This window comes from Podarcis vaucheri (genome assembly GCF_965113315.1).
Source record: "Podarcis vaucheri genome assembly, chromosome: 5".
Classification (NCBI taxonomy): domain Eukaryota; kingdom Metazoa; phylum Chordata; class Lepidosauria; order Squamata; family Lacertidae; genus Podarcis; species Podarcis vaucheri.
Genome location: NC_138763.1, coordinates 52,225,042 through 52,245,608, shown reverse-complemented (window position 1 = coordinate 52,245,608; position 20,567 = coordinate 52,225,042). Strand labels below are relative to the sequence as shown.

Genomic DNA, 20,567 nt, shown 5'->3' with positions numbered 1-20,567 from the left:
ACTAAGAGCACTGCTTCAGCAAGATAAATAGAAAACTGATATGGATTTGGTGTTATAACAAAACCCCCTCAATCCAGTAGATTCAACAGTTCGAAACAGCTTTATACCCATCTTAACCTCATACGCAACTCCTGTTATTACTCATCAGCATTTTCCCAAGTTATTTTTCACATTATGTTACTGCACGATGGAATGGCATAACTAAATGAAGCTGGTGCAGAAAGTCAGATGCTTATTAAATATTGCAACAGGTGAGCTGCTGATGTGGTGCTTTAGAACTGCAAAATGCTTGTCAGGCCCAATTTAACAAGTTTTCTTCCCACAGACAGAAGATGCAGAGAGAAAAACAAACAACATACAGAGGACAACACAGAAAAGAATCGAGCATGGCACATGTACTGGGTGTTGGTTGTACCACAAGTGATGTACAACCAGTAACCAGAGCTAGCCAACAGATTGCTTTTGCAAGCACAGGTTGCATTCTGCAAAGGAAGCCATTCCTAATAAAGTGATGAGGTGGTCCTGTTTTTCTAAATAGCTGCACACTGCTTAGTCAAACTGACAGAATTTATTGCAAAAGGATTCTTGCAGCCAGTGGATTGGGAAGCTGGAAAATTGATTAGAAAAATTAATTGGAGAAAATGAGCCACCCTCAATTCCTCCACCTCAATCCAGGGGCAGATGGCAATTTAGCTGTGAGTGGACTTCATTCTGAGTTGGGATGTCAGACACAGAAGGGAAGTGCCTTTGGAGGGGGCTTTGCTGTGGAGATCCAATGGGGGAGCAGTGGTGGCTATATATTAGAGTTTAAGGCTTAAACTTAAACTATCATATTTTTATAACCTGCATATTTGTAAATAAATTCAAATAATTAAAAGAAGGCATAAGCCTCTAGTGACCTCCTTCCCAAGGAAACCAAACCCAAGTAAGCACTGCATGCCTGGAACTTCTCGGTGGTCAGGGAAATTCAGGCGTGTGTAAACAATATAAATCAAACCTTAGTCATTTTGCCGGTTTGATCTGAACTTTAAAATGGTACCAACTTTCCCAAGAATGTCCAATCCAGTACAGAAACCGAAATCTTCAGAGCTATGGAACTCACCATACAGAAGAGATGCTGACCTTAAATGGTGAAAGTGTCAGTACAGCAACAATAAATATCTAATATAAACACAAACTAGATATTGGTCACCTCATTTGGCGTACCAGGAAGTGATTCTGTGCAGAACTCCTGTGCTTTGGGGAACAGCATTATTGCTTGCAAACGTTGACTGTGTTTCAGTTCTTTCATACAATGTTTTCAGTAGCTGAAGATAGTCAGTGAGTCTCTGGAATTTGCCTTTTGGAATGCTTGCGAGATCGATACAGCTGTCGCCAGCCGCGTCGGTTTTGAGGAGCACGGACCATTGCTGGATGCATCTGTGAAGTGTCACCCCTCTGAATTCCTATATTAAAAATAAAGAATGATTGTTTCCCAAAGCAAACAGTCAAATATGGTTTTCCTACATACAAAAATGAAACATGAATTTTAAATGAAGCCTTTTCATTTTTCCAACATGTTGAAATGAGGCCTACAAATGTGTCTGTAGTTGTGTAGTGAAGTTGCTTCATTTAGTCCATTGACAGCCTAGCAGGGACTGAAAAGGTCAACTTCAGCTATATATCAGTTAACTCTTTCATCATTAAGACTATCCATATTATGGGTCCTCCCAACACCCAAAGCCTTCACAAGTATATTTTCCATTGAGGATAGGTCTTGTTTGCACTACTGATTATTAAGGTTTCTTCAGCAATCGAGTTCCATTTGTCATGCTTCTGGCAATTTAGTAATACAATGCAGGGAATACTGCAAGGGGTAAGTTATGAGATCAAAAATGAATCCTAGAAAACGATGGTGTTTTACAGATGAAGATATGTGGGGGTGCAAGCAAATATGTGAGCACTCTTCTCTTTTGGTATGTGGTCTCGAGCATCCTAGAGCCAGTGTGGTGTAGTGGTTAAGAGCGGTAGTCACGTAATCTGGGGAACTGGGTTCGTGTCTCCGCTCCTCCACCTGCAGCTGCTGGGTGACCTTGGGCCAGTCACACTTCTCTGAAGTCTCTCAGCCCCACTCACCTCACAGAGTGTTTGTTGTGGGGGAGGAAGGGAAAGGAGAATGTTAGCCGCTTTGAGACTCCTGAAGGGGAGTGAAAGGCGGGATATCAAATCCAAACTCTCCTTCTTCTTCTTCTTCTTCTTCTTCTTCTAGAGGATGCCAGGAGCACCTTGTCTGGTGGATGTGATCTGCTTTGTGAGGCTGGTGTCATCTGTGCAGCAACAAGCACATGCTCAAAGCGCCAACCTCATAGGAAGACAATTGTAGGCCTCCACCTATGCTTCCTGATCCTTCCAAATAGGTCAACGCAGAAAAGAGGCATTGCACATGCAGAGCGCCTCTTGTTCAGCAAAATAAATACAGTGCGCACTACATGCTAGGTTGTTCTGCTTTTGCTGTAACAAGCTGACTCTTTTGGAATAAGATCCAACAAGATCTTAGTGAAAGAGTGTGCCAATTAAACCTAAGAAATATATGGGTTTAAGAAGATTGCAGTGAGTCATTTAAGATTAGTATTTGTGAAGAGAACAAGCCAAAAGTACATTTACCAGTCAACCGTAAAATTTTATACTACGAAGCTTATTTAATTTCCCCACCCTCCGTTTTTCAGCATACTTTTAGGAATGTGATCTAAATGGAAATGAATTGACTTTATCTGGGGCAAAGGTACGGAGCAAGTAGATTCTTCAGGGATCATTTGTTTCAGATGGGGGCAATAAATGTAAATGAGGGAGGAGGCCTAAATGCCTTTTGGCTACTGTACTTTGATGCTTACTGTTTTCACAGTGAGGTCCTACCCAACCTTGGCACCGACACCAGTAGCTGCCATTTCCAGAAACACAAACTCCATCATTCATGCAGGGGTTGGGTTTGCAGAGGTTTGCTGGCTTCTTGGCCTCTGCAAAAGACAAAAGAAAGCAACAGATCATGTTGACTGGCAGGCACAAGAAGAAAGAAAGAAATCAAAGCTTTCTTAATGCCGCAACATCCCAGTTGTTTTGTGAAGATGGAAATCAGTGAACACATCTCCTGGTACAGTGGTACTCGCAAGACGAAAGGTTTTTTCGTTTTCGAGTTGCTTCGCAAGACGAATTTCCCTATAGGCTTGCTTCGCAAAACGAAGCTTGCCCCCGCACCCCGGACCTCTTTTGAAGCAAGGGGCGGTGGGGAGAAGATCACTTCTCACCATTGCCAGCCCCGCACGTGCCTTCCCCTCTGTCCCCGGACCCCTTTTGAACCAAGGGGCGGCAACGGGGAGAAGCGATCTTCTCCCCGCTGTCCCTTCCCTTGCTTTAAAACAGGTCCAGGGACAGAGGGGAAGGCCAGCGGCGCTTCCCCTCTGTCCCCGGACGGTCTCCATAGGAACGCATTGATTGATTTTCAATGCATTCCTATGGGAAACCGTGCTTCGCAAGACGAAAAACTCGCAAGAAGAAAAAACTTGCAGAACGAATTAATTTTGTCTTGCGAGGCACCACTGTATTGCAGAAACGCCTTACAGCCTTAGAAGAGGGAAAGTCTCACACCTAGGACAAAGCTATACATTGAGTGCATTACTTAAATTTTACACAGCCAAAATCACAGCTGAAACTTTTTTGTCGGAATCCGGGATGCCAGCATCCTGCTCCAGAACTTTCTATAGACCCTCCTCAACTCACAATTACTGTTCCTAGTCCCCATTTGTGCCATCACATGCCCTTCCTTCACACACAGGATCTGACAGTACATCACCTTACCAATCATTAAATAAATGGCTAAGCTGCAGCTGTTCAAAGACTACAAGTTCAGTTTCATCTTGAGTTGTTTTGTAAACAAGGCACACTAGCCCGTGAAAGACCAGCTAGTCCTTTTGCCATTTACCACAAGCAATCCCTGTTTGATGTGTTAAGAATACACACTAATCTTGGATGAACAATGGCTTAAAAGGTGAAACAGATAATCAGACACATGGCAAATACTGATTTGAAGATGGTTTAAACTAAACACGAAGGGGAAGAAGTGTTTAATGTGGCTTCTTTTCAACTTCAAAGAAAGAGGGGGTTAGGCATATGTGGTTGATAGGTAGTGCTGAAGCATAGATCTTACTTTTCTTCTTCTTTTTCTCAGAAGTATGTTTACATCAGAAAAGGTAGCGCTGAAATCAATTGGCATTTCAAATTCAAGAACTAAATATGGCTCAAGTTTGGAAATATCCAAACTAGCGCTGCAATTTTATTGCACTGAAGTAATGTACTTTACTGGTACTTGATATGTACAATGCACTTCTAATTCACTGTAAATTGATATTTAGCCAGCCCCTTCGGACACTTGATATTGGTGATAAGCCAAGAAACAAATGTGAATTCTAAAAAATAATAATATATGATTCATTATGATAGAAGTGACAAGCCTGTAGTCCTTCTAGATGTTAAGACTCCAACTCCCATCACCCTGAACCATCACAAATTGAATACGGGGAGCTGTAGTCCAATAACATCTGGAAGGTTGCAGTTTAGTAACCCCTGGTTTATGGGCAGATGCAGGGAAAGAAGGGCTGGCTCCAGGTTACGCTGGGCAAAGGGTTATCCGAAATAATAATAAAATGAAGGTATTAATAAAGAAATGTGGTTTTATTCTATTCATTGTATACAGATACAACCATAAAGTCAAAATAATCATCTTACCATCACATATTCTTTCAAGGATAAGTTCTTCATTATTTTTTAGTTCTTCATAGGAAGGAATCCTTAAGAGATTATTGTGAGAACCTGCAATCCTCAGCAATGAGCTCACTTGAACTTGTTCCATCCCAATAACCAGTAGCGATACGTCATTATTACGTAGCTGTTGAGCTGGGACAACGGCATCCTCCACTCCAGCTCCACTTGTGACCACCACCACAATCTTCTTCACACCAGGCCTTGCTCCTTTTTGGACAGTCATGAGATCGTCATAAATATGGAGCAAGGAGCTGCCAACCGAGGCAGAGCCACCTACAAAGGGAGCTTGACTGATGGCTTCATGGAGATCTGAGCTGGTCACGTGTGTGTCCAGCCCAAATGTGGTGTGAGGCCTTTTCCCAAAGACAACAAGGCCTACCTGAGTCACATCCCGATTGATGTCAAACTGGAGAGAGAGGCTGCTGACAAAGGTTTTCAGATGCACAAAGTTCTTCCTTCCAACAGAAGCCGAAGAGTCCAAAGCAAATACCAAGTCCATAGACTGAGATGGGCAGCCTAAGGAAGGAAGGAAGGAGCAGCATTAAGCTTCTGAGAACATGGCTCAATAGTCTGAATAGCTGGAAGGCATCTAAAACACAGTCAAATGAAAGGAAATGGTAATTGCATAAGGTCATATTGACATTAGTTTGGGCTAAATTTAGAAAGGCAGGAGTCTTAGAACAGCAGATTTCTTTTGAATTAAAAATTAAATGGCACTGAGCAAGCAGTAAGGTGAGGCAAAGCCAGTGCTAGAATATTGGATCACATTCAAGTTCCTGCTTGGTTATGAGGCTCACCAAGGTGAGCTTGGGCCAGCAACCACCTCTCAGTCTAACCTACCTCACAGGGCAGTTGTTAGAATTAAAATGTATGCCAGCCTGAAGCCACTGAAGGAAGGGAGGGAGAAAAATGTAACAAATTAAATCAAAATAAACCCAACATTTAGTTCATTTCTAAATAGCTCAGTCAAACTAAAACAATCTTCTAAATCAGGCATCCCTAAACTCGGCCCACCAGATGTTTTGGGATTAAAACTCCCAGCATCCCTAGCTAACAGGACCAGTAGTCAGGGACGATGGGAACTGTAATCCCAAAACATCTGGAGGGCTGAGTTTGGGGATGCCTGTTCTAAATAGTTAACTCATAATTTGTTTAGAAAAAACTATAGACGTTTCATCATCTTAGAAGGTATAGATAAAGATCTGAATCAATTCCCTGTGATCAGCAAGAGGCCATGGAAGCATTCACTAGCACCACCTTCTCATAATTTGTTCTGAAGAAAAGCTCAGCTAAGCCTCTGAGATGGCTTAGTAAATAGCAGATCCATTTTGATTGCAGGCAACTAGACTTGATTAACTGTTGAGAAGTGATGCCTTTTTCCCCATTTTCCATCATACATCTTCAAGTATGTATCAGAATATACCAGTGCCTCTTTAAGTCATACATGCAGGTACTGATTTATGGACACAATGTGTTCCCAGGAAATTGTTTGTTAGGCAAGTGGTCACATAACAAGTCCACGATTTCTATTATTTCCTATGGAAACACTTCCAATGTGCAATCTGTCCACTCTTTTAATAGTTTTGTCAGATTTTTTCCTGGCCTCGGACTCATAGCTGCTGGGATGATGACCAGCAAATCACAAACAAAAAACCCAAGCCGAGTAAGGAAATTGGCTGTTCGAATAAGTGAATCTGTGGAGCATATAGTGAGGTTTGGGCAGAATTCTTTAAGTGCAGATAAGTGAATTTCTGGATAGCAAGTATGTAGATAGCAGGACCTGACGGCCAATAGTAGATGCTGAGATACCAAATGATAATGCTTTCTTACCTAGAACCCTTACCTTGGCTGTCTATGCTGCATATTTTCCTTTGTAGTTCAGGAATCTTGTTGAAGAGATCTTGTGGGGATGAGTAGATCAGTGTCCACTTTGGATTCCCTGTAATATTATCCAGCTCTGCTTTCAAAGATTCGCTGCCAATTCCAATGAGGAAGACATCTTGGCCTCTGCTGTACTTCGCTGCCTCTGCCACCGAATCCTGAGCATTTGAATCCGTGAGCAAGACGACCACACGTGGCAGGTCATCGGGTGTATCAGCAAAGACTGGGCCGCTCTTAAAGCCATGCTGTGCAACGTACCGCAAAGCTTTGCCAGTCAAGGTGCTTCCTCCACTGAACTGCATGGAATCAACAGCCTTCACCAGACTGAGAGCATCTTGGTGGCCTCCAGTGCCGACGGCCATTTTGACATCGTTGCTGTACTGGGCCACACCCACATTCCCTGGGCTCTCTCTACTCCACACGGCTTGGAGAAACCTCTTCAGGAAAGCTTTATAGCGCAAGAAGCCTTCGAGGGTGGTACTGGATGAACTGTCCACCAGGAAAAGAAGGTCTACGCTGCATTCTAGACTCAGCTTGGGTGCTGGAAATTTTGTTTAAAAGTATTAAGAAAGGGTTAAGAAGTCCAAATAAAAATGTAACAAGTTTCTAATGGAGAGTCTAGAGTAGGCTGTTGAAATCAGTAAGCTATGATAATTTAGGCTAGCCAACTTTTAATTACAATAACATTCACCCCAGGCCAGGGTAGGATCTATCCACAGTAGAGAGAGTGCAGAATCCTGAGCTTTACTCCCAATCTCAGTATAAGCAGAATCTGCAGAACCAATTAACAAACGAAGAGCCACTAAGGACTCAGCTACATTAGTTTTAAAAGTGTTGTGACACCAGATGGCACTGTAGAGTTCCGTCTTTTGCCAATGTGATTTCCCATTATGAGGTTCACAATGCGTTTTCCTGAAACTTTTTTTTGAAGTGTCTTAGATCCAGCTTAAGATGTGCAACCAGACATGAATTGCTTGATCCATGTCTTCATAGAAATTCCTAGCTCTCCGTAACAATACTCTATGCATAGAGCCAATTCAAGAGCAGCCTGTGATTTTGAATGCTGCACTTCCTTTTAACAGCCTCCCCAATTATTTGATGTTTGCTGCCTTTTGCAGAAATGCCAACTCTTTGGGTGTGGAGAAATAAGCAGCAACGACAGGTTGGCTGCAAAGACATAAAGCAAAGCTAACAGCACTATCTTATACATGTCTGCTCAGAAATACGTTCCAGTGAGTGTAATTGGGCTTGTTTCCAGGAAGACTGGCTTATAATTGACACCAGGCAGGCGCCTTCACGGTACTCTTTTCGGTGACTGCTAAAAACATTTTTGTTTAGGCAAGCCAATCCAGACATATAAACATGTTTTAATCTGTTTTTTAGCGTTGCATTGATTGTAATTATTTTTTTAACAATTTATAAAGATTTGTTTTTAACTGATAATTTTAATGTTTTAAACCACTTTGAGGTTTTCTTGCAAGCAAACTCTCTCTCTCTCTCTGTGTGTGTGTGTGTGTGTGTGAGTGAGAGAGAGAGAGAGAGAGAGAGAGAGAGAGAGAGAGAGAGATGTAAATAAAAAAAACCCAAATAATTAACTGCAGCCTGAATGTCCTGAAATTGTCATCAAGAACCTTCAGATCCTTTTCCTAAATACACTAACATGGAAGTAATTCCCATTAACCTCAATGGGACCTATTTCCCAGTGAATGTGATTAAGATTACAGCTTTCACCGTGGGCTCATATAGACTTCTTTTTGTGTCGTATTTCTAGGCACAGGTCTGGACTTTAAAGCTTTGTGTCCAAGCAGCTATTTTTTTGTCCCGCTGCTTTCGCCAGGAAAACCTGCATTTTACTGCTGAATTGGAGCAAATGGCAATCCACACAAAACCCATTTGCTGTTTGCTCTTATTCAGTGGTAAAACACATGTTTTCCTGGGGAAAGCGCAGGGGTAAAAATAAAATAAAATTGCTCAGATCCATAGCTTTAAAGCTCAGACCTGTGCCTAGAAACGTGGCGCAAAAGGAAATCTGGATGAGCCCCATGTCTCAGTCACCAGAAACAAGCAGTACCAAAAAAAACCCCTTCCTCTGAAACATTTAATGTTTTGTTTTGTAAATCGAGTCTCTTAACCCTTATCCTTTTCTCCTCTTCCCTGTTATAAAACAAAAATAACAACCACCAGAACTGTTACAGGAAACTGAGTGATGTTCATGACACATTAAAAAACAGCAACCTCAAAGCACTGGTGCCTAAGATGAAAAGGCATACCGCAATTAGCATCTCCTCCAAAGCCAACTGGGCAGACACAGTGGTATCCTTCTAATCCCTGCTGAATGCATGTGCCTCCATTCTGGCAAGGATGAGAACCACAAGGATCTAAAAAAAAAAAAAAAACCAACAACCAGGAAGGAGAAAGACAAGGGTACCCATTTAATTTCTTAATGATTATAGAGCATTTTTTCTTGTTGTTAAGTTGTAAACAAGACTGAGCTCTAGGAAAACTCAGGCACAGTTCACACGGCATCTAAGCAGAGTATTTAACCCCAAGATCCCTTTTCTGTGTCTAGCGAGAGCATATCTTGCCTTTTAGAAAAGCAAAATAAGACTCTGGAACACAGTAAAAGGGTCTTCATTTGACACTCTTCTTATAAACCAGGCTTCTCCTGTTTCCCTTTGTTGGCAAACAGAATGTCTATTAATTGAGGCACCACCTTATTTTACCCCATTTTTTCCCTTTCCCTTTCCTTTATTGATTTATTATACTGACACCAACACAGACAACACTCACAAAACAAACTAACAAAAAGATACTACAACTACAAATGCAAAGCAGATGTTACAGATACATCCCTAATTCAGTTCTTATTCATTTCTATTTGACTTCCTTCATCCTCAATGCAGGTCGGGGTGTATACTTAGTCAACTGTTTCTTTCTCAGTTCGTCTTCTCTATTTTTCTCTTTATCTTACATTCTTACACCATGATTTGTTTTGCGGAAATTAGTCAAGACAAGTCCAGGTATTAAATTAATACCTCATTATTTTTCATTTTGAAACGTTTCAGAAGACCGTATCTTACCTGGGCATGTGGTACGGTAGCATCTAGAAGGATACTTGATGAAGGTGTTCCTCCAGCTTAATTAGAAAAGCCAGTATATAAAAAAGTGAGATTGGGATAAACTTTATGAAATAGAAGTTGACAACTTTCAGTTCGGTTAATGTATTAAATACACAATCTTATGCACGCCTAGTCAGAAAGCTTTGCAAAAATAAAGCCCATGGAAAAGCAAAAAAACTACAAGGCAGCAGAGATTTCACCACTGATGTTTCTAAACTCCACACCACCCTCTTATGCTTACTTACACCAGGGGTAACCAATGTGCTGCCCTTGAGATGCTGGACTCCAACTCCCATCTGTCCCAGGCAGCAAGGCCAGTGGACAGGGACGATGGGATCTGGAGTCCAACAATGTCTAGCTGCATAATCACTGGCTCCGACCCACACACATTTGCTGTAACCCCCGAGAAGTACATCTTTAAAGTATGCCCTTCATTTACATAAATCTACGTACTACGTAAGATATTCCAACTTCAGAATTCTGTTGGTCGGCTCATAAAAATTTGCTCTTTTCAAAGCTATTTTATTTCTTTACTTCCCACGCTGCATCAATCAAGATATGTGTATGTGCTATCACAAGCCTGCTTCCTCCCACCATCCCTAGCTAGTCCCCAAGGTAGATTTCTCATAGAGGAAACAAGTGGGGGATGCGGGGGGAGGGAGCAGCTGAAAGGAAATACTACATCTTTTAAAACTTCTTTATATACAGAAACAAAACAAAACTACAAAAGGCACAAAGATCTGTTTTTCTTTCCAAGTCCTTTCTCAAATATTTCACTTAGGGGTACAAGCCCTTCTTACAAAGATTTGAGCATGCAACTACTTCCTTTTACAGGCATTTGACATTACTTATCTTGCCTAATTTTAGGATATATCCTCAACTCAGCATGCAGGGAATTTTCTTGTTGGACCTGCTGCCCCCGAGCTGACAATATAGCCCTGTGTTTGCAGGCTTTGGGCTTCACATTGGCTGCAATATGAGCAGAGGCTATTTCCTGCCAGTGATTGAGCCTTCGCCCCATATCAGGGATGATCTTATAGCACTGTCAAAGGAGCAAGACAAGAGAAGAAGTGTTTCTTCCAACCAAGAGGCATGAAAAACATCCGGAGAGGCCTCAGTTGCGTACTAGGGCCAGCTGTGAGAGTTCTGGGCCTGGCTCTTTTTCTACCTCAAGGAAAGTAATCCATTGTGACACTGGAGGGAATTCAGGAATACAAAGATGTGCCCTGCATATGAATCAAGAGATATTGTGTTGATTTCCAACTATAAATGGACTCAGCCAAATCTCTCTGCCTCTCTATCTCTCTTTTTTTAATTCAAATGCAAAAATCTGCTGGAGACACTAGCTTCCAGGTGCTGTTGTGGGTGTAGCCTTGGAGTGTTTGAAACCCATTTTTGTGTGTGATGGGCTCCTCCATTTCCCCTGCCTCTCCCCCATTTTTTTAAACTTTATTTTTTAAAACTTTGCTTAGAGGCCAGCAGGACAGGACAGTGCTGAGCTCCTGCCCAGCCATCACCTTCATTTCCCTAGGGCACCTATACATATAGATTTCACTGATCCCCACTGAGGTTTAAAGGGACAGCACACAGCTGCTGACTCACTTGTAAAATGGGCAGAGGGACGTGTGCACTGCATTATTGCTCTTCGACCCCTTCCAGCAAAAGTAGTTTCCAACAAACTCTTTGACTCTCTCAAGTGTTTTGCGTTCGCAAGAGTGAGATTCAGCTCCGCAGCCTGGGGCAAGGAGAAAAAGGTCTCAAGAGTAGGCATTCATTGCCTGAGATCAAAAACTTTATGCACCCCCAAAAAGGGAGCACAGCAATACATGAAGAGCACATTATTTACATGAGAAGGCTTCAGATTTCATCCCTGGCATCTCCTGCTGAAAAGATCAGGTAGCGGGTGACAGGAAAGCCCTTTGCCCGAGACCCTAGGAAGCCACTGCCAGTCAGAGTAGAACATACTGGGCTAGATGGACAAACCGCTTGAGCTGATATGAGGCAGCTTTCTGTCTTTCCTGGACACTTGCTTTTCTGATAGCAATGGCAGGGAAGCCAACCACCATTTTGAATTTCCAACAATACACCCAAATACTTGATGTAGCTACTGCCATGGGGTAAAACTGGGGAATCAACAAGGTGGGCAGTGGAGGGAAGGGAAACACAGGACACTTGGCTAGGTAGCGCTCCCTCTCTAACTTGAAGCCAACCCTCGGTGTTGCCCAGCCTTCTCTATTGCTTGCTGTGATATACAATTATAAAGGGTCAAACTACACCTAATAGGCATTGCATAGCATGGAACAAACTCTGGGTTTTTGCTGTTGTTGTCAATTAAATTAAGAGGTGTAGGGTGGGGCGGAAGTACAATTCCTACCATAAATACAGTGTGTATAGAGGGGGAGCTTACCTCTTGCCTTCCCAACCCCAATCTACAAGGAAATTGTCCCCTCCCATGACTAGGGCTTCAGATTAAAAGTATCGGGGGGGGGGGGCACTTCTCACCGTACGTGTTGCGTCCAATGCTGCTTTTCCACTTCCACAATGGAACTTCCCTTCCTCTACTTGGCAACCCACCACTCACTTCCTTAAAATCTTCTCCAGAAGGTTGGAAAACAGATTTTGGGAGGGCAAGTCCCATTGCTCAAATGGAACTCTGCCTGCGCAGTGTTAGATACAACCCGCAACATTTACAGCAGGACCAGCATGCCACCACACTAATGGTTTAATTGGTTTAATTATCAAAAACTGAAGACACGCTCTACAGTAAATTTAACATGCAGCTTAATTCTCTTAGGCGTGTGCAGGGATGGAATGGCCGTGTAAGCGGCACCACTGCTGGAGAGTCTCACTTGCTGCCTTCAAGCTCTCAGAAACAGGCATCCCTACAGGCAAATAGCAGCTCTACCCTTAATCACCAGACTTCGAAGCTTCTCTTTCTCCCTCTCTGTCTGGAATTTCTCTTCCTTCCTGCCTTCTGATAAACAGAAAGAATGCCCTAGATTAGAAGAGCAGCCTGGAGGGAGAAAGGACAAATGAGGCTTTGGGCCCAGGAGCACAAACAAAATGCCTAAATGTGACAGCTAGTGCCTAAACAAAATAGATGGCAAGACTTGTTTAATCAGTATGTAAACGACTAAAAACCATTTTTACCTGGAAATGCAGCGCTGCAGATGGCAGACTCTGTAAGGGTGGTATATAAACCATTGGAGGCGTCATCAGCATCTTCGGCAAAGAGGATGTGCCATTCGGCCGGCTCACTGGCTAGTGCCTGCAGTTCTTCCCATCTGCACAGAAATAATTCAGCACAACAAATAAAGCACTGCAGCATGGCAACAAGGTAATGGCAATGGGTGTCATAATTAACAGGGGCTATTTAAAAGAGCACGATGCATGTATAGATGTGTGTGAAACTGAAGCCCAATAGCAGCCGTTGCTCTGCTATAGTTACTACATTTTCCAAACACAAACGTTCTTTTTCTGTTCTTACCACATTTGCTTTAACAAAAGATTTCCCAACACACACCCTTGCCACTATACCAATAGAAAAAGGATGCACACAAACGTACACCTTGGAGCTTTATATGCACACTTAATGCAAGGAAAGGGAAGGACCTTTTTGATAGTGGCTCCTGTGGAGTTGTCTCCCCACTGAGGTGTGCCTGGCCTCTTCATAATGCTCTGTTAGAAAGCAAGTCAAGACACATGCCTTTTTCCATGCTTTTGGAGGAGGCATAGGAGTCCAGGTTTTTTTTAAAAGTCAGATTTTCTTATAGGCTGGTGGATAATTTAATGTTGTTTTTGGTGTGTGTGTGTGTGGTTATGGAATTGTTTTGGTATATTTTATTTATTATATTGTTTTCTTTTCTTCATTTATTGATGTAAACCTCTCTGGGATACAAAACTCTCCCTAGCGATGCCTAAAACTCTCCCTAGCGATGGGTTTCTAGCATATGGACCACCACTTTCTCTTCAACTCTCTAGCCTGATAAATCTCACTTCCGCTGCAAGCCTTTTCTTCAGTCACTGGTAGTCAATAAGTAATGGAGCACCCCTGACTTCTTCCCACTCTAGACTAGAGGATAAACTTACCTTGGGAAGCTGACTCCCACAGCAAACACAGCAATCCCCCTTTCTTTTAACTGCTTGGCTGGCACTGCCACATTGCCCTGAGATCTCCCATCAGTTAGGATTATAAGGATCTGAGGTATGGATGAGTTTCTGCCCCCAGAGAATCCTTTCCGAAGAATGTATTTCAGAGCAAGTCCTGTTTCTGTTCTCCCACCTCTGAGTTAAACAGAAGAAGGAGGAGGATAAGTTAACAATGCTCTCTGCTTCGTTTCCAATAGAAGACCTGTCATTTGCTCAGGGAAAATGCTAGAATACAGAATATGGTTTGTTTGGAAAGTCAACAGGTGATGGAGACTATAAATAAAGCAGGGCTGTATCACATAAGTAAAAACAATCTTGATAAAATAGGTGCAACATACACAAATATGCTGTTTGAGAGCAAAAAGAGAATGCATTCTACCTTTCCAGCAGGCAGGACAGCAAAGAGGAGCAAAAACTGTTTTGAGATGGTGCACGTTCCTCTTAAATGTAATTTCTACTTCATTCTTCTCCCCTTTCCCTACTGACTGTATAGGCAACAGACATCATACATTGCTTTGGAGTCAAGTAAGTCTTATCCAATAACACTTTACTATCAATTGGCGGGAAACTACACATTACATATGTACAGTCATACCTCGGGTTGCAATCGCTGCGGGTTGCCTGTTTTCGGGTTATGGACATGCCGAACCCGGAAGTACCAGAATGGGTTACTTCCGGGTTTCGGCGCTTTGCGCATGCACAGAAACACGAAATCACACTTTGCCCATGTGCAGAAGCGCCGAATCACAGCGCTGTGGGTTGCGAATGTGCCTCCCGCATGGATCACGTTTGCAAACCGGGGTTCCACTGTACAATGAAATCCAACTGCCCTTCTACCACATGAGAAAACCCCACAAGCTTCTGGAGAGGAACATTAACACTCTCCACACACCACTTCTCTGGTCCAAATTGCCCCACCCATTCACAGTCAGGGGGTTCAAAACAAACACTTGCCCTATGGTACCTTCTAATCAGGGGAATCTCCAGGTTGCAGCCTGGGGCAACTCTATTATATTCTGTTTCATTTGTTTTAACACACAAGAAGCTACTTCTCATAGAGATAGATCAGAACCTGGCACTCAGGGTGAGAGCACGTATGATGCAAGTTCATCTCTTGGCAGTCACAAGAGCAAGTAATGACTCGCACGCGAGGAACAGTCACCGCATCCAATGGAGGTGGCTCACACATGCATAGTCATCGGGTACCAAGTTATATATGTATGCCATGATTCATATTGCCCTGCTTGCGGGGGTTGCTGCGCTACAAAGATTTCTAAAGAGTCACTGCAGGTGCAGTTTCATCTCTGCCCCCACACTTGCACTCCAACATCTGTTAAATGTTAGGTTGCAGAAGTCCAAGACATTAAGTGCTGTTCTGGGAAGCTCCCTCGGATTTTACTAGCTGGTCACTAGATCTATTAGCCAAGCATTTTGGCTGTCACAGGGCTTTTCGTCTTCTGCTGAGGGAAATCATGCATGACGTACAAAGAATTTAGACTGCAACAAACACAAGGAATGACTGGAAATGATATACAGTGTGGTAAAACAAGTGTGCTGGTGGTGGCAATACCACAATGCTAACACTTCGCATAACTGAAGAGGCCATCTACGGTGAGAATTACAGAATGGTCATATTCAGTATTATATTTTCTTGCATACTTCCAGTCACCACTCCAACTAACTCTGTAACAAAACTGCCTTGATTATCTCCGTTTTCTATGCCTGTTGTGGGAGTTTGACCATTTCCAGTTACTGTACTCTTTCTTAGAGTCTGCTTTTATTTCCATTCAAAATGACCGGGGCAAAATTGTGAATAAACTCCTTTTAAAATAAATCACAGTGTTACCCCCTCATTTCCACATGCCTACAACTCTTTATTTTGGGCCATGTTTATTCAGTTTTAAAAAAATGACCCTCATTGTGATTTCTGTATTTCCTTGTGTAGTCAGTATTTGATCATACTCACGCTTTGTGGTGCTTGGTTCTTTAATCTGCACACTTCTCTTTGTACCACCCTATAATTCTCAATTCTCTAAACTCCTGCCAGAGCCGGCTTTGATCTTTTCTAGGTCTCCCCTTTATTCCCTTACTTAAACGTTCTCTCTCTTGAGCCACATGTCAAGAACGCATCAGCAACACTGCAGTAGCAGTCAAATCTTCCTTAGCCAGCTGCATTTTGTCATTGCTTTGCTTCCATCACTAAATGACTTGAAACTCTTGACGGCTTTGATTTTAAATGCGGCAGGCTTTAAAAAATAATAATTTCTTAGATCCTGTGCAACCAGGGCTGTTTTTTGATTGAGGAGATGGGAGTTCCTTTCAGTCAATGAGCTGGCAGGCCCTTCAAGCCAGGAATGTCCTTTCCACACTGTTTGTTATGACAAAATTGACACACGCATACCTCACATTCATATGAATACCTGCATGTGAGGCGTGTGAGTTTGTCACCAGAAAACAGCCTCCTCTTTGTTTTCTGGCACTGTGTCTTCTTGGCACTAATACCCAGAGAGAAAAAGGAATGGTATACCCCACAAGTGATGTAAAATTTGCATGCAAGTGATTAAAAACACTGTGGCAGGATGCTTATCCTTTTCATGTGTCTTATCAGCAAGAAAGTGATTTTTTGAAGCACAATGGGCTTGGCCATGAAGGAGGACACTATTAGAACCAGAATCACCCTATAGATATCGACTCACAGCTCCATTGCACTAGCGGGAATCCTTGAATTGGCTTCTACTAACAGAATGAGGTGGCTGAATCTGGCCCACTCTATTTTAATGCATGCGTCATTGGTTGTGATACTTCTAAACTGCTTGAAGCCTATCTTAGCATTAAGAGCCACAGACAAAAGATTGAAGAGGGAGGGGGAGAACCAAGTGGCCATGAATGCAGACCTTCATCTTTTCTAATTCTGCCCTCTGAAGTGGTTGCTGCCATCCTGGCTATTTTTGCCAGTGATATCTTTAAGCTAAAACCAGGATTTACTGGCAAACTGAAGGACGTTATCTCTGCTGGAGCTGTCAACGTTCTCTTCTCAGCATTAAAGGAATGTCAGCACATGTCTAGATTCCAGATATTCAATACCATTTCACAGCCTCTGCTTTCAGTTGCACTTCAGAAGCAGTCAAAGAGGAATCGGGGGTATGCTTTTCATACCCTGTCTTCTCTTGAAACATTAACAGCTCAGTCCAATCCCACAAGAGGCAGAGAGGAATCTCCACTTAGCACAACAGAACCCCATTTCTCTCTCTCCTCCATCTCTTTCCTGGTGACAGGTGCATACTTGGTGTCCAAAATGATCATGCAGAGGGAGGGCTGCGTGGGAGCCCTGGAGGTGTGCAGAAATCTTCCTGGCGCATAGAGTGTCTGTGTGCACATGTTGGGGTTTGAGAGAGAAGGGAGGAACTATGCTTCAAAATAAGTAAAAATGAGGAAAGCTTTCTAAATATTAGGATACACCATGTTATGGAGAAATATATATGCAAAAACAGCACAAATTAGCCACTTAGAGACCTCATGTCTATCCCTGGGGACAAAAAAAAATCCACAACCCACCCACCCACCCCTACATCATTTCTGGAATACAGGCAGCGACCGTCTTAGGTGTGTCTGATATGTGCGTGACATCACAAAAGGGGGCGGAACGGAGAGAGGGTGCTGCCGATGCATGCAGAGGTCCAGAATGTAACCACCACACATGTACACTAGAAGGAATTCCAAAGCTGAGGAATGGGCACCCAGAACAGTTCCTTGTAAGTCCTTGCTGTACATGAAGGTTGTCACCGAGACCATCTCTGATTCACTGTAATGTTTGTAATCTCGTGGTCTGCTGTGTGCCTTTGAATACTATTTTGCTTGGAATCACAAATAGAGAAAGTGCTGTTACACTCAGGTCCCACTTACTGGCTTCCCATAAGCATCTGGTGGGCTACTGTGAGAATAGGAAGCTGGATCCATGCCTTTGGCCTGTTCCAGCAGAACTGTTGTTGGTGGTGACCCACACTCTGATTCTTAATACATCCACTTGGAAATAAGACCTATTGGATTAAATGTAACTTACTCCCATGCCAGCGTTTTTGTTAAGTGAGTACATGCCAAGTCAATAAAACTTGACTTGGCAAGGTTTTTGTTAAGTTAGACTGACATTTAAACTATTTGCACCATGGGACACTGAATATGGCTGGATATGGAAAATCAGCTTAAATATAAATATACCAATAAAGTTAGGTCCCAGGAAATGATCTGGAGGTACATGAGGCCATCATATTGCTGAAGCTAAGCTGGTGGTCTGGTTGACAGGAGACCAGCTGGGAATCAAATAGATGCCCCCCCCCCCGATTCCATAAAATAATGAAGTCAGGATATAAATCAAGGAATAAATCGTTAAATATTTCATTCACAACATCGAAAGTAAAATGTTCCAAATACAACAGGAACATGCAACTATCAGAATGAAACTATTACTTGCCAACTACTTATTTTAACCTCCTTAATAAGAACTCGCACATATAATAATTCTTACTTGAACACAATCTTCCTGAGTTTGTCTTTTATCTCCTGCTTGGTGAAATATGCATCCAAAGGGAACTCCAAATGAGGAGTGTTGCTGAACTGTATTGCTCCCACTCTGACCTGAAAGGGGAGGGGAAGGTCAACAAGGCGGATTTATTTTTATGCAGTTGCTGCCATTCCAGGAATGCTCAAAATGGCTACAGCAAGAACAGACATGGGAAGTGAACTAGCAAACCCCATAAAGATAAACTAACAAGAATTCCCCAAGTTGTCTATATTCTCCTACAGACATACACAACATGCACAACCCTACACAACATGCATCTCCCAGATTCTACATGGCACCCAGTGAGTGGAATAAACTGGGGGTGGAGGGTGCTCACCTTTCCTGGATTGATGTCCAGAGCATCACAAAGTTTGATTGCTAAGTATTTTGACCTTTCAAAGCTCCCTTTGCCAATGCTGTAGGATCCATCGATCAGAAACAAGACATCAACCGGGGCAGAGCAATTCATTACTGGCAGAAGAGAGAGGGGTCTTTTAATCACAACACATAGTAATAATGTTAAGAAGTCAGGTTGGCTGGGAGGACAGAAGGAGGAGGAGAAGAAGACTGGCAGGGGGTGGGGTGAAGTATACATGCTGAAAAGAAACCAAGGATAACATTCATTATAATACATTAGGAAGTGAAGGTCCAGAAGGAAATAAGAATTCAAATGCACATCACCATTCATTAAACAAAAACTCAGTACATTGCACTTCTTTGTTTTGTTCCCAGTTACTGAAATTTTCAGCCTCTAGCTCACAAGTGGGGAACCCTTTTCAGTGCAAGGGGCACAGGCAAAAATAGGCAGAACAATAACTGTGAATTTAATCTCTGTACTGTAGGCTAGTTTTATCACACTCACACACGCCTCTCTGTCCTCTGTGCAGTGTCTGTAATCACAAGTGATCAGGATCTAACCAGCATCACTCCAGCCATTCCAAACTCCAGGAAGTGGGAGAGATGATAATATTGAACGTAGCATATGGTTACATGTTGCAAGCAACTGTCTTGCCTTGTGGTTCCAAACACCAGCCTGAGAAAGCCTTTAAACCTGCAACCCTCAAGATACTGTTGGACTCTCTGATTCCCATCAGCCTCAGCCAGGATGACCAATGCCCAAGGATGATGGGAATTACAGCCCAAGAACTTTTGCAGAACCACAGATTCTGTACTAATCCTTAAAGCACATCCCTAGTGGGGTCAACAACTTTCAGGGTCAGGTATTCCCCAAAGATGGCTCACTCCTCTAAGCTCAACTAACCTTCTCATGGCGGGGGGGGGGGATGTCATAGTATCATAGAAACTACAGTCTGAGAGGAGAAGTTATATCTGCAATACTAGCTGCCATAAATTGCTGATTAATCATGACTGCCTATGCGCTGAGAGGAATTTTCTCTCTCTCTTATTATTTAAAGACACAAACGAGATGTCGTGGAGCCTCTTTTGGCTTTATAGCTTTGTTAAGGATGATTTAGGTACATTGCATTCTGCCTGAGGGACTTGGCATTAATGATCCTTACAGTCTCTTGCGGCTCTAAGATTCTATTAAATCCATAAGTTTAAACACTTGTGGTTTGCTTGAAACAAGTTTCACAGAGTCAGTTTCATACTAGCATCAGGTTTTCCTGAGACCATGTCCTGGTGTTACCTGAGCATGCACAAACTTGCCTGCAAGGCAATTACTAGTTGCTAGGAGTGTGTGCCAAGGTAGAAGCTTCAAGTTGACAGAGTTGGATTAAGCTAAGGTTGTCCTTTCATTTTACAGGGAGGGGCCTGTGAAAATGTGCAAAGCACAAACATGCCCTTGGAAATTTGGAAAACATTTGTTTCAGTCACTGTATATACTCTGCATCCCTGAAATTAGTTATAAAAAAAGGAAAGAAAAAGGACTACACTGATAAATAGGGAATAAGCATGTCAGCAAGTAAAGGCTGCTTCCATGCCACAGCACTCAAAACAGTGCACAGAAAAGCTATCAGATTCACTTACTGAAAGCCCAACTACAGCAGAGACAATGGGCAAAATCAGAAATGGAATCTTACAAATCGTATTCCCCCAGGCTATAT

The 20,567-nt window shown here is 42.7% G+C and overlaps 1 protein-coding gene across 7 annotated transcripts in view; it reads right to left on the bottom strand.

The window, feature by feature from the left end:
- Positions 1 to 20,567, bottom strand: part of VWA2 (von Willebrand factor A domain containing 2) — a 34,507-nt gene that overhangs the window by 465 nt on the left and 13,475 nt on the right. For 5 of the 7 annotated variants that reach the window (XM_082222576.1, XM_082222579.1, XM_082222578.1 and 2 more), the window contains exons 5-15: positions 18,839 to 18,972; positions 18,466 to 18,575; positions 13,884 to 14,078; positions 12,945 to 13,078; positions 11,397 to 11,529; positions 9,756 to 9,811; positions 8,946 to 9,053; positions 6,638 to 7,216; positions 4,759 to 5,310; positions 2,871 to 2,993; positions 62 to 1,445 (exon numbers count right to left, since the gene is read on the bottom strand). In XM_082222576.1, the coding sequence (XP_082078702.1) occupies positions 1,318 to 1,445; positions 2,871 to 2,993; positions 4,759 to 5,310; positions 6,638 to 7,216; positions 8,946 to 9,053; positions 9,756 to 9,811; positions 11,397 to 11,529; positions 12,945 to 13,078; positions 13,884 to 14,078; positions 18,466 to 18,575; positions 18,839 to 18,972 (2,252 nt within the window). In that variant the 3' untranslated portion in view covers positions 62 to 1,317. Of the gene's footprint in view, positions 1 to 61; positions 1,446 to 2,870; positions 2,994 to 4,758; positions 5,311 to 6,637; positions 7,217 to 8,945; positions 9,054 to 9,755; positions 9,812 to 11,396; positions 11,530 to 12,944; positions 13,079 to 13,883; positions 14,079 to 18,465; positions 18,576 to 18,838; positions 18,973 to 20,567 lie in introns of those variants that run through there. The other 2 variants (XR_014219845.1, XR_014219846.1) reach the window with 2 other exon arrangements.